The 12,973-nt window shown below is 44.4% G+C and overlaps 5 protein-coding genes across 7 annotated transcripts; 2 read left to right on the top strand and 3 right to left on the bottom strand.

Moving 5' to 3' along the window:
- Positions 1 to 143: 143 nt before the first annotated feature.
- Positions 144 to 1,849, top strand: BCIN_09g04470 (hypothetical protein). The gene has a single exon (XM_001549356.2). It carries the CDS (start codon positions 775 to 777, stop codon positions 1,426 to 1,428), a length of 654 nt encoding a protein of 217 aa, XP_001549406.1. The 5' UTR covers positions 144 to 774; the 3' UTR covers positions 1,429 to 1,849.
- A 77-nt stretch (positions 1,850 to 1,926) lies between these two features.
- Positions 1,927 to 4,204, bottom strand: BCIN_09g04460 (hypothetical protein). 2 transcript variants are annotated; one of them, XM_001549357.2, is made up of 2 exons: positions 3,423 to 4,204; positions 1,927 to 3,362 (listed from the first exon to the last, which is right to left on the bottom strand). In XM_001549357.2, exons 1-2 carry the CDS (start codon positions 3,666 to 3,668, stop codon positions 2,097 to 2,099), a joined length of 1,512 nt encoding a protein of 503 aa, XP_001549407.1. In that variant the 5' UTR covers positions 3,669 to 4,204; the 3' UTR covers positions 1,927 to 2,096. The 2 variants fall into 2 exon arrangements, with proteins under 2 accessions (XP_001549407.1, XP_024550945.1); XM_024695152.1 differs by having other exon boundaries at positions 1,927 to 4,204.
- Positions 4,205 to 4,423: 219 nt separating this feature from the next.
- BCIN_09g04450 (hypothetical protein) lies at positions 4,424 to 7,246 on the bottom strand. 2 transcript variants are annotated; one of them, XM_024695151.1, is made up of 4 exons: positions 6,450 to 7,246; positions 6,021 to 6,368; positions 5,684 to 5,954; positions 4,424 to 5,618 (listed from the first exon to the last, which is right to left on the bottom strand). In XM_024695151.1, exons 2-4 carry the CDS (start codon positions 6,103 to 6,105, stop codon positions 4,721 to 4,723), a joined length of 1,254 nt encoding a protein of 417 aa, XP_024550943.1. In that variant the 5' UTR covers positions 6,106 to 6,368; positions 6,450 to 7,246; the 3' UTR covers positions 4,424 to 4,720. The 2 variants fall into 2 exon arrangements, with proteins under 2 accessions (XP_024550943.1, XP_024550944.1); XM_024695150.1 differs by having other exon boundaries at positions 6,021 to 7,246.
- Positions 7,247 to 7,253: 7 nt separating this feature from the next.
- On the top strand, positions 7,254 to 10,546 carry BCIN_09g04440 (hypothetical protein). The gene is made up of 6 exons (XM_024695149.1): positions 7,254 to 8,139; positions 8,354 to 8,369; positions 8,421 to 8,919; positions 8,971 to 9,054; positions 9,110 to 9,219; positions 9,270 to 10,546. The coding sequence occupies exons 1-6, from the start codon at positions 8,002 to 8,004 to the stop codon at positions 10,334 to 10,336; spliced, it is 1,914 nt and encodes a 637-aa protein (XP_024550942.1). The 5' UTR covers positions 7,254 to 8,001; the 3' UTR covers positions 10,337 to 10,546.
- Positions 10,547 to 10,574: 28 nt separating this feature from the next.
- Positions 10,575 to 12,755, bottom strand: BCIN_09g04430 (hypothetical protein). Its single transcript, XM_024695148.1, has one exon. The coding sequence runs from the start codon at positions 12,512 to 12,514 to the stop codon at positions 10,793 to 10,795; it is 1,722 nt and encodes a 573-aa protein (XP_024550941.1). The 5' UTR covers positions 12,515 to 12,755; the 3' UTR covers positions 10,575 to 10,792.
- Positions 12,756 to 12,973: the final 218 nt, after the last annotated feature.

Raw genomic sequence — 12,973 nt, 5'->3', positions numbered from 1 at the left:
GGTCTGCGCTGACAAGGGACTTTGCATGTACTCCGTGTATCTTACGATGCCTTGTTGCCTTGCGTGGCCATTATGTCATCAAAGACATCCATTCACGGCTTCTCCATGGACTGGTGGGCTTCCTCGTACACTCCCACTCCCCCGGAGGCAAGGTACCTAGGTAGGAGTGCAGCAGCAATAAAGTCGACAAATCATCATTCGATTTGATTTCCGAAATGGCGGAAGGAAAAGCTTAATACAGAGAGAGCACCACGAGTACTTACTCCTATCCATCACACTCCCTCTCGAGGTGAATCCTTCTTCCTCCAAGGGCTGGAAGCTTTCTTATTTCATTTCACAATCCATTGTCACATCTTACTACCTACCTGCCCGGGCTAACCAACCTCGGCTGCACTCGAGCATATACGTATATACTGAACGGCTAATGACAGATATTGAAAATCAATATTCCATAGATCCGAAATTGTGATTTCCATCTGGAGAAAAGTATCATTATGTGTGTGTGTTGATCACCCATCTAATTCCGGTTAGATTCATCCGCAGAATTCCAATATGCAATGTGACGGGTGAAGGCAATCTAACGACTGTGCATTCATTCATGTCAGCATGGTGATATAGTGCTTATCTGTATCACCGCCCACCATGTGAAGAATCTGCGGGAAAGGGAGGGGCGATCAAAAACTCTCGACTGCCTCGAATTTTCGGCATTCCTTGGGAATTCTCAATCCCTAATAGATCACACTATTTGTCTTCAAGCATTCATATCTTTCCAGGATGCCTTCGATTGATCAACCTTTCAAGCCTAGCTTTTATCCTTCCTCGGAACCCGACTCATCTCCACGAATCCAAGAAGTTATCAAAGCACTCAATCTTCTCCCACATATTGAGGGTGGTTTCTTTGCAGAAACAGATCGAGCCTCAGACGTCGTTCCCTCACCATTTGACTCCCATAAATCCTCTACTACAGATCTTGCTCCCCAAAGACCTGGCTTCGATCCTACCGTGCGAAATTCATCGACTAGTATCTTCTATCTGCTTACGCCGCATGGTCCGCAAGGTGGCTTTCATCGGAATAAGGGGAGAACCGTCCATACATTACACAGAGGCCGAGGGAGATATATTTTGATACACGCTGATGAAGAGGGTCCAGAAAAGAGAATCGAGACATTCGTTGTTGGTCAAAATGTTGCTGCTGGCGAAAAGTTGCAATGGATTGTAGATGGTGGGAAATACAAGGCATCCTACTTGTTACCAGATGATGAAGGCGGTAAAGATAGTGAGGGGCTTTTAATCAGCGAGACTGTTGTTCCCGGGTTTGAGTATTGTGATCATGATTTTTTATCCCCTGAGGGATTGAAAGAGCTTGTGACTTCTGAGAAAGCGGAGGAATTGAGTTGGCTGCTTAGTCCTTTGGGCAAACGGGAGTGACAGAAAGTTTCTTTGCTCATGGAACTTACAATCACATAAAATCATGGGAATTTTAGGAAGCCATAGTGTTCGTGAATCTTGTTCCTACACTCGGTTGATTAATCACAGATTTTAATCTTTTTTCTTACATCTAGAAAACTGCTAGCTCTTGCTGCAATTTGTATAAAGGACGAATGAACTGGTTAAATGTGCCCTTCTCTTCCGGCCAGTGCCGATGTGGAAGCTTCTCAAAACGCTTATACATAGTCATAACTCCCAATTCATCACCATCGTTTGGTTTTTATCGTTTTACCACCATATAGCTCTTGTCCATTTTCAGTTTTCTAAGCTATCTGCAGGAATCATGTCGCCTAGAAGCGTGTTTACAATTGTACGAGAAATATTAGTACATTGTCAAAATTATACATCATCAAACTCCACAACACCATTCGCAATGGTATATCCTCTTTTTATTGGTGATAAAGTTACTTCTGCTCCCTTTCAGGATGTTGACAATGGTGGGTATGAGAACACTCGATTTTTTTCGATATACCCAGGAAAAAAATAGATCGAGGTGATCAATGAGGGTGGAAATACAAAAAGGGTTGAATGGGCAGATCTTCAAATCTCTATATGAACAAATCATTTTCATATTTCGTAACGTAGTATCATCTTCAATCCACCAAAATTTATACCTTTGCCATTTTGAACAAGCTCTGCGCAGACTTTGCCTTGCTCATCACACTAAGAACTCTGCTCGCTTTCTGGGCCACCATAGGGTCTCGAGGTACGGCATTTTTGCCCTTGACATTGGCTTCGTAATTGACAGCATCACCAGTACCAAGCTTTTGCAACTCCGATATCTTCCATGCTCGTACAAGCCGAAGAGAAGCGGTTGCTCCCATATACATAAAGCCTGTGAATACCTGGGCATGCAGAAAATTGGTTCCATTATTAGTTCGCAACCAAAGTGCAATCGGCTCAGAAAATGTGCTCGGTATGACCACCGAGACCCAGAATATAGATAGAGCAGACGGTAAAAGTTGTAACCCTACAACTTCAGCGCCCACCGGAGCAACGGTAGTGGTAAAGGTTGCGGAAACAGCGCCACCAATCAAGGCATAGAAGATGAGGACTCCAAAACTTTTGGCAAAGATCCAGACTACAAGAGAAAAGAGACCGGCCAAGAATGTACAAACAAGTGCGGTGTTAATTCGTCCGAAATCATCGCTGACATATCCTATGACGGGTCGGCCAAGGCCTCCTCCAAGATTGAACATAGCACCAAGAATCGACCCTTGGGATACGGTAAGACCCACTGTGTTTGCGTAGGCGGGTATCGAAAAAAGAAGAGCTACATAACCCAAGACGCTCAAACAGCCCCATGCTAAAGTGAGTAGAAATTCTGGTCTTTTCAGGAGACTGGTATGAAATGCAATTTGAACAGCTCCAATTGCCTTGTTTCGATCTTTTATGATGATGGCGGAAAAGCCACACGCAGCAGCTGATGCTATAGCCAAAATTCGGAAAGCCCAGCCAGTACCCCACCTCTGAATGAGAGCGCTGGAAGCCAACGAATATATAAGCCCTCCAATTCCCGATCCCGCAGTGCCAATACCATTTGCAAGAGAGCGTCGGCGATCAAACCACTGAGGAATAATACCAACAGTAGCACTAAACTGCATTCCCATCCCAAAACCAAAACACAACCCCTGACTCAAAAACAATTGCCAAATTTCAGTCGACCATGACGCGCCCAATAATGCTGCCGTCTGCAACATGATTCCTATCGTCAAGGTGGTCCTGGTCCCCCACTCTCGCGTAGTGATTGTGGCGACGGGCGCGATGAATTGAGCCATACTGAGGGAAAGACCACCCACAAACGCGAAATCTAAATCGCTCGCTCCTGGAAATGTGTTTGTTTCTAGGTAATGGGCGAGGAATATTCCGTAGGACTATTTATTACAACATCGGATCAGCGCATTGGATATTGTCTGAAGCCGAAGAGATCTTACGCTGTTGATTCCCCACGTGTGGGCATTAATCAAAAAGACACACAGTACATAGATCCAGCCGTAACCGCTATCTGGGGGACACTCTATCTCAGTGCGTGCTACTGGTTGGGCTTGCTCGGGGTCAATATCAACATTGACTCGTTCATTGTCCGGACAGTCATTGGAAAGGTAGATCGTATCGTGGTCAATCGGAGGCACTGATCTCGATTTCGCGTGATCCAAGTCATTATTCTTCTCTGGATGCATGATGTTCGCTCATCACCCGTAGGCGGCTCTGTGAAGATTCTCGAAATTCTAAACCAGTGAAAATGGTATTGGGGTTTGGGCAAATGTTGGTGGTAAAGATCAGATACAGTGGCGGCGAATCTCGATGGAATATTGGGCGTGTTTGGAATATTAATACGCAGAGAGATGTTGAAGAGAGGCATAGTGGGCGGGATAGTAGATGAAAGCGCATTTTAAGAAGTCGCTAGGGGGCGAGATGATAATAATGAGACGTAGCGAGACGGTGACTAGTTCATCTAGCAAAGGGCGTGATGTTGACATTCTGGTACATGACTTAATCATGTTGAAGTAGAAAATTACTGGTTCCTCTTGATTCTTACCTTCAGGGCCATATATCGTATCTCGAGAACGATATTCACCAATCCTTTTTGGAAAGAGGCATTCATTCAGAGTCACAATCAATTTGTTCGGTAGATCGGGCGATTAGATGGGGAATCTTGGCGCGCCCTTTTGTACCTGGATAAAATAGGATGGGAAATTAGATATTGGTGGTGGCCTGTTCAGTTGTAATACCCCGGGCTTTTGGAGTTAAAGGTTGATGCTGTCAGATCTGAATTGGATGTGGTGGACTAACTTGTTCGGGAAGGTAGGTAGTTTGAGATTGTGGGATTGGATTGGTGGGGTAGTTATAGGTAGGGTGATTGGGTTTTTGGGTACGATGGGGTGGTGGAAGTTGATGCGTGGGGATTTGGTGGGAGGATTTTTAGTTTAGGGAATGGAGAGGAGGGATGGGTTGGTGATGGATTTCTCGAGTTGAAGTCCTAGTCCTCAGTGTCTGGATTTGTCTAGCTGTATCGTAAGTTTCTCTTCTAGGTTTCGTATCTATCTGGTTGTAGTTTGTATATGGCGGTGGACGATTTTAAATATTGAAGTTAATCTCAATAGCATGTTTTAAGACGGCATGGCTATACACAGGTATTCAATGTTTTGTAGTAGATTGGATAATAAGAACTAGAAATCCGAAATCAAAATGAAGACATAAGCGAGACCCTGAAGCAAGCTCTCTATCAGCCTCAATTCAACGTCTTCTGAAACTCGCCAAATCTCTTATACATCTCTTTCTCAAACAGCTGTTGCATCTCATGACTCTTGGGATCCCCAAAAGGTAACACGTTGCTAGCATAGAAACACACCAGTCCCGTCTCTTTATCGATACTCCACAATAAATTTGGTAATCCGCTCCAGGTCAGGGTACCTTTCTTCCTGCTTCCTTCAATATCTTCTTCTATGAGTAATCCACCCAATCCATGGTTCAATTTTAGTCCCGATGTCTGACTAGCAAACTTTCCTTGCCAGTAATCTGCGCTCACGAAACTGGCAGATAAATCCTTTACCACTTTTTCCGAGAGCTGTGGTTTGAACATTTCCGCTGTGGTGGATTTCTTGAGGAGAAGCTCATCGTCGCGAAGAAGAGATGTCAGAATTTTGAGATACGAACTTGCGGAACCGGCAAGTCCCTGGCCGCCAAAACAATCTTTTTGTTCTATGATGTATACAAGTTCATCGGTCCAGTCTACTTTCCCATTGCCTTCGCTTGGAAATGCGAGGGCTGGTTTGGGATTGTCTAAACCACTGCGAACTGTCATTTTCACGAGCTTTTCTTGAACGTGTGGGTTGCGGTCGCGGTGGAAAGTTATGTCGTTGATATTGAGGGGGTTGAAAATGTGGGTTTGAACATAGTCTTCTAAGGATTGACCGTTGTTGAGACGAGTAACAAGAACAGATACCCATTCGAGACTGTACCCATAGGTCCAAGATGTACCGGGCTCGAACACAAGGGGAAGAGTGATTGCCTTTAACATCTCGGTTCGATGGGTATGAACGGAGTCGATACCTTGAGAGGCGCGGAATCGGACGAGTTCTGGTGTGTAACTATCGTAGCCGAATCCCGATGTGTGAGTGAGAAGCTGTCTAGATGGTTTTTTTTGGTCAACGGCTTTGAATTTTTGAGGTTCTGAGAATTTTTGGTTCCTTACCTTAGAGTGACCTTGTTCTTAGCTGGCTTGAGAATAGGAATTTCCCTTCCATCTGCTCCAGTTTCAAAGCCCTCCAGTATTTGGATATCTTTGAACTCTGTTAGGATGGGAGACAAATCGTCGTCAAGACCAATTTGTCCCTGCTCTACGCACCGCAAACCGGCGATAGAAGCTATTAGCTTTGTGCATGATGCCATGACGAAGGTTGAGTCAAGCTCAATTTGAGAGTTTGGGGTTGCTGGGCCAATTGCCCTTTCGTATTTGAATGTTCCTACTGCTGATTAGTATCTTGTAGCTTTTGGGATAGATAGCTTTGTGAATGAAAGAGGACTTTTACCATCGACGTTACTGGCAAGAAGCACAACACCAGGGATCTCTCGAGCTGAGGTTGCTGCTTCGAATTGCTGTTCTAGACTAGCCATAGTTTGAGATACTGTTTCCGATTTTCGTAATAGGTGAGGTGTGATTTGCAATGGAGATTTAGAGAAGAAAGGGATGTATGTTTTGCAATGAGATATTCAGATGAGAAAGAGAACGTGGCCTGCTATTTAAACGTGTCATACCGACGCCAACTGTTGGATACACATCATGGAATGTGGATATCAGATGATTGGAAATCTGCAGGATCCATATACAGGTGCCCAGCCTTCACCTTGAAGATACTGTCCAATTGTACATGGAGAGACTAAGGGATAAGCAGGTTGCTTCACGTCAGCCCCATCTTCGGGCCCCAATATCAAGGGCTTATGCATCCCAGCCGACTTACTCCTATGATAACCACAGCCTGATTATATTCTCACGTGATCCTTCTTGGTCGAGTGGTTTTAGAATATACCCAGGCTAATGTGTGATTACACGATCATGTTGGTTGTTTGAATCCTTCTGCAAGAATTTGCGGAGTTGGTTGGTTTAGCATTTGTCAGTATACATAATGGAGTTGATTGGTGCTTGTGTAAGCAAAGGGTGTGATGGCCGATATGCCCGCTCTATCACGACTGCTATCACGACTGGCACGGAAAATGCGGCCGTACCATGCCATATTCACCCAAATCCTTTAGTTTCTGCTTGAAGAAGTCCTGTTCCTACTTTGAAAAATCTAGTTTGGAATTTGACATGATTGTTCGGTCGTTGAATTTAATATTGCCAATATCTCGAAGAACAGCACGGTATCGCTGTGAATGCGAATCATAACTTCAGATAACTCTTTTCATCCTCCTAATAGAAAGAACTTGCAGTCCTGTCGAACAAAGATCTGAACAATATGTTGGCGCTATTAAAGAGAGGGAAGGAGGGAGCTTCTCTTGAAAGTTCCAACCACAGGATTATAAGAAGCTGATGCCAAATTCAGTGATGAACCATATTCAAATCTCGGAATATTCGTGGGATATCTGGTTGCCGAAACACGTTGTCGACCGGATGAACGCGTTGAAAAAGTTAGAACTGCGGGTTTGATCCAAAATAAAGCATGTCGGTTCAATCAAAATTTAGCAGCGACGCATAACTGCGGGGTAACCTTTGGAGACCCAGTTATTTTTCTATTTTTGATGATGAGGGTCGACGCTCTCTTGCCGGTGTTTATCTTTTTCGTGTAGTCACGAATTTGCAAGACATCCGCTTTTTGGGGAGATTCTCCGGAATATTCGCTCAAGCTGCAGAAAATTAAAACACCATGGGTACAGGTACCTTCCAAGAGGACTTTCTTTCAAGACGATCGAACTTAAATCAACACTGGATCAAGATCTGTATTGTTGCAGGCAGGTATCAGCCTAAGCAGTTACGCGGGGTATGCGCGCCATTCAAGTGCGTTCCTATAGGTATAAGGGCTCGAAACTGGACAGCCCGATCTAAAGTTGGCATCACACCTATCTCGTCTCTTTACAAACTTGGGTTACTTCATGAGGGGTCAAATCTACTTGCGCGCTCGGTAGCTCACGGTTTACTGCCGAATCTAATGCTGGTTATGTTGCGATGGTTCTGACAAAGATCAAATCGTTCTTGCGCTCCAATGAACACTACATTCCCACAAAGTCTCACTTCGAATAAGACAAAATGAACACCATGGATCGCAAAATCTGCGTATATATCATCATCCCCTCGAAGAAATTATGATCGACATCGAAAGCAGACGCATAAGACCATTTTTGGACGACATGTGGTCGCAATGGAACCTACCCACCTTTTTTGAGTTATACTTCTCGGAAAAATTATCACAGTAAATGAGGGGAAAATCTATTTGGTCCGGAATCCATCTTCATATATATATCCCTTTTACAAAATGACAAAATCTCCAATCACTGGAAAATACATATTCTTCAATCATGGGTGTCAAAGGTCTCTCGCGGGGTCTAGCAGTCGCTTCTTTCTTAGTCCTTAGTTTAGTAAATGCTGCTACTCTCACAGTGTCCACAACCGGCGGCAATGCATCCAGCCCTATCCTTTACGGCCTCATGTTTGAGGTAAGTTGTTCAAATTTAAGCAATCAAATAACCCGGATTTCAGGCTGGCACTAGGAACTCCTCAGGCTCCATTCAAGCATTCCTTTAACATTCAATTGTTGCCTGGAATTCGATTTTATCGAGAAATTCAACAATTTCATTTGTAGTTTTCTGCTTGCTACTCTCGAAAAATATACTTACGTTGTGGGGGAACTTTGAACTAATTGATTTCTAGGATATCAACAACTCCGGTATATCTCCTATAGTAACTAGACTGTAGTATCTAAACTAAAAAATTCTAGGTGATGGCGGTATACATGGCCAGTTGCTGCGAAACAATGGATTCCAAGGAACAAATCCTGGATTGACAGCTTATGCTGCTGTTGGTGGCACAAATCTCACTGTTGACACTGCCAATCCTCTCACTAAAGCTCTCCCAAGGTCTTTAAAAGTTTCCGTTCCATCTGGAACAACTGGACAAGTTGGCTTTTCGAACGCTGGATACCTTGGTGTCCCCGTTAATGCCGATACATATGCCAACTACTTCTGGATCAAGGGCTCATACTCTGGACCAGTTACATTATCCCTCGTCGGTGTCGCAAGTGGAACAGTATATGCCACCAAAACCATTACAGTTAATAGTGTGGCCACTTCTTTCACCTACTATGAGACTACATACCAATCTACACAGGCTCCAGACGGCAACAATGTTTGGAAGTTAACATTTGATGGAGCTAAAGTTGCCGGCAGCGCATTGAACTTTGGCCTTCCCCAACTTTTTCCAGTCACATTTCACAAGCGGTATGATAAAGATGACACATGTGTTTATGAAATTATATTGACTCCCTACAGTTACAATGGTATCAGAAATGATGTGGGAAACTTCCTTCAGGCACTCGAGCCATCTTTCTTCCGCTTTCCGGGCGGAAATAATATGTAAGACAAGAGTTCCAAATGGAAGAATCTTAAACCATAAGCTAACATTAAATAGAGAAGGTTCGTCGCCAGGAAACAGATGGAAATGGAATGAAACCATTGGTCCAGTTGAAAATCGACCAGGAAGACAGGGTGATTGGGGTTATCCAAACACAGATGCTTTAGGTATTTTAGCTTTTCGTCGAGTCAGAATTGCTTTACTGACAATTCTCCAGGCTTAATGGAGTATCTTCAATTCATCTCAGATGCAGGTATGATACCAGTATTAGCCGTCTGGTCAGGCCTTTCTCTCTCTGGAGGTGGCGTTGTTTCCGGTGCAGCTCTTACACCTTATGTCGATGATATCCTGGATGAACTTGAGTTCCTTCTTGGATCTACGTCAACGACATGGGGTGCACTTCGTGAATCTTACGGTCAAGCTGCACCATATGATATTCCTTTTATCGAGGTCGGTAATGAGGACAATTTAAGTGGAGGCTGTGGTACATACGCCTCTAGATTTACAGCTATCTACAACGCAATTCATGCGGCCTATCCTGACATCACAGTCATAGCGTCGACATCCCAAGCATCTTGTCTTCCAAATCCACTTCCAGCTGGTGTTTGGACTGATACTCATCACTATCTCTCACCAAATGGATTTGTTTCCATTTTCAACGAATTTGACAACAAGCCTCGCGATGGTCCAGGGATTTTTGTCGGTGAATACGCTAGCACAACTGACAATAGCGGCGCTACAACCTACTGGTCATCAGTCCAAGGTGCTATCTCCGAGGCAGTCTACATGATTGGTATGGAACGTAACTCTGATATCGTAAAGATGGCTTCATACGCTCCTCTTTTTGAGCATTTCGACATGGCCGAATGGTCACCCGATCTAGCTGGACTCAATGCCGATCCTGGATCTCTTACTGGTAGCGCAAGTTATTATGTTCAACAGTTGTTCTCCATTCATCGTGGCGATACTATCCTTCCCGTTACTTCTGATGCTGCGTTTGGTCCCCTGTATTGGGTTGCGAGTAGTACAAAGGCTGGATTATACTACGTCAAGATTGCCAATTATGGCACTGCGTCTCAGAATGTTACTGTGAATATTCCTGGCGCAACAGGTGCAAGTTCAAGTGCTAAATTGGTTTCCTTTACGGGTCCTGCAACTGCAAGTAATTATCCGTTGGATGTTACCTTGCAGCCTGTTACAAGTACAGTGACTGGAAGTGCGGCTGGGGGATGGACTTTTAATGTTGCTGCTTATGGTGTTGCCATCATTACTGTCAGTACTTAGATATCTATCAGGTCTATAGGTTGGTAAGACGGTCGGGTCTAGCCTTCTGAGTATATCACTGGATACGTCGTTGATCAGGAATAAAAGTCGCTCTATATAAACCATCGCCCCAATCTTCGAGTGCAGATGCAAATTGAGGGGTGAAGAAATTGGACGAAGTTGTAGCTAGCACAGCTGTATCAATCAATCCGCGTTCTTGGTTATGAGATATCGATACCACCTTTTCGACATCATCTTATGCAGTTTTATGAAATATTTACATTTTGTGTTATAAAATTAGGTCCTGAAGTAATTACTATCGTACACTTGAGTCAAATCAAAGGAACTATTCCTATAACTCCTCTAACCTTCTCTCAAACCGACTATTTCAAGCTGGCATCTAAGCACCATTATCCCAAGTTTTGATACAAAAGCTGCAAACAACCAAATCCATATTCGAACGCATGCCTCCCCACTCTAGCGTCCATAAGCCGTAGCAAGACGATCCGAAATATATTGAATCTCCGCCGCTCTATAATAGTCCGGTTCTACATATGCCAAATTCGTCGCATTAACATCGAAGACGAAATTCTTCGGATCATCAAGTGTATATTTTGGCCAGGAGACATTGCTCAATTTCCCCGTATTTGGATCACCGCTGACAATAAAACTGATCCACATCCCACTCATCATAACAGCCAACTGATCGAACGTCTCCGGTTCGCCTTCAAAAGGGTTTTGCGAAACGGCAGTGTCGTATCCTATACCACCAGTATTGTTGAAGACAAACGCTACCTCTTGGAAATGGGTCGCGCCAAGCGAGAGTTTGATTCCATTTACCAACACGTTCCAGTGGTAGGAATAACTGCTCACGTTGTACTTTGCCCATGATTGTGACATGAGTCGCCGAGGTGCATGTTGTTGCAAATCTCCCGCGTAAGCGGCTGATCGTTTCCATTGTACGCCATAGGACGCGTCGCTAGGTGATGGGCGTCCAACCAGCGAGGCTGGGATCCCAACCGCTGGGATGTCAGGATATAATGCTGCGAGTGTGTTTGTCGTGGCATTATCAAGCCCCGCTGACTGAACCATGCTTAAAAATTGAGCGGTAGTGTTAATTCCTTTCGTAGCATATGAGGTTCCCTCATCGAAATTTCTACCGGTAATGTGAGGTACCTTAACGAATTCTCCAGCGAGAAGTTGGGCAGTAGCGGACTTCAGCACGAAGTCGTTGTCGATTTGGATACCCCAACTTGCTGATGCTGTTACGGAGCTATTGAATATCGCGCTCAGCTGATCTGTAGGAACAGTACGCAGACAATCAAGCGTATCACTCGAATTGGAACATCCGGCCGCGATAGTAATATTATCGTAAACCGATTGCCAAGTTTCAAGACTCAGGCGTTTAGCAGCGACTGGACTTCCACTCTGCGTAATGGCACCTCTGAATAATCCATCATCTCTTCCGCCGTAAGCCACAAGTTGCACACCGACACCGGCCGCCCCGGCACTCTCTCCCCAAATCGTAACTTTCTTCTTGTCGCCACCGAAAAATCCAATATTTTCCTGTACCCAATGAAGCGCCAATCTCTGATCTCTGAATCCTAGATTTGCACTTCCTGCATCGAGGACTTCCTGTCCATATAGGAATCCCCAACCAGAAACTCGATATTGAATACTCACAACAATCATTGGAGTTTCAGCTTCCATCGATTGTGCAACAATAAATGAAAGATTGTATCGGGGGTCCATGGCTCCACCTGCTGTATTACCGCCTCCATGGATCCAAACTGCTACAGGCAGATTTGCATCTGGAGAGATACCACTAGGACGCACAACATTTAATGTTAAGCAATCTTCTGAGATGATGTTTCCCAAAACCCAATTATCGGAACCGTAGCCGATGCATTCAGGGGAGTACTCCGTGGCATTGCGTGGAGTATCCCAAGTGGTATTGAGAGATTGGGGCGGGTTGAAACGGAGTGGTCCGACGGGTGGTTGCGCGAAGGGTATACCTAGGAAAATATCTTCATCGTATGTTGGAAGATAGGTTCCATAGTATGTACCGTTTAGAACACTAACTGTTGGAGATGATGTATTGTTAACACCTCGAGGTCCACTCGCTGCGATAGCTGGGACAGTTCCGATTGCGAGTAATGGCAATGAAAGAAGCAACTTGGAGAAAAGAGGATTGAACATTTTGCTGGAATATGGCGGGACTTAAAGCCCTCTGTGAGACAAAAAAAAATCGTTCGTTAAATGCGAATGGCAAATAGTCAGACTATCTACTTCGGACGCAATAGATCAAACCAAAAATCATGAAGCTAATGGCCAAACTAAGATAAGCATACACACTTATCAACAAGACCAAAACGAAAGCAAGAGGAAGGAAAGAGACAGGTAAAATCAAAAATGACCCTTATTACTCATTATATATCCCAATCCAATTTGATCATGACTCCAGAATTCCCCGCCCCGAAATCTGTACTGGGATTATCCGTACCCCGCAATGCGGGGCGATCCACTGCCGACGAACACGCGACGAAGAAGACTTCTCCCCAACCCAGGTTTTTGGGTTCTGACTACTAGGTACATGAATTCATACATTGCCAATCCAATCCAAGATCAATCTTTAAGCGACCCGAAATTTGACCGGCT

Source organism: Botrytis cinerea, chromosome 9 (genome assembly GCF_000143535.2).
Source record: "Botrytis cinerea B05.10 chromosome 9, complete sequence".
NCBI lineage: Eukaryota > Fungi > Ascomycota > Leotiomycetes > Helotiales > Sclerotiniaceae > Botrytis > Botrytis cinerea.
The sequence above is the reverse complement of the archived record's forward strand: the minus strand, read 5'-3'. Positions and strand labels throughout refer to the sequence as shown.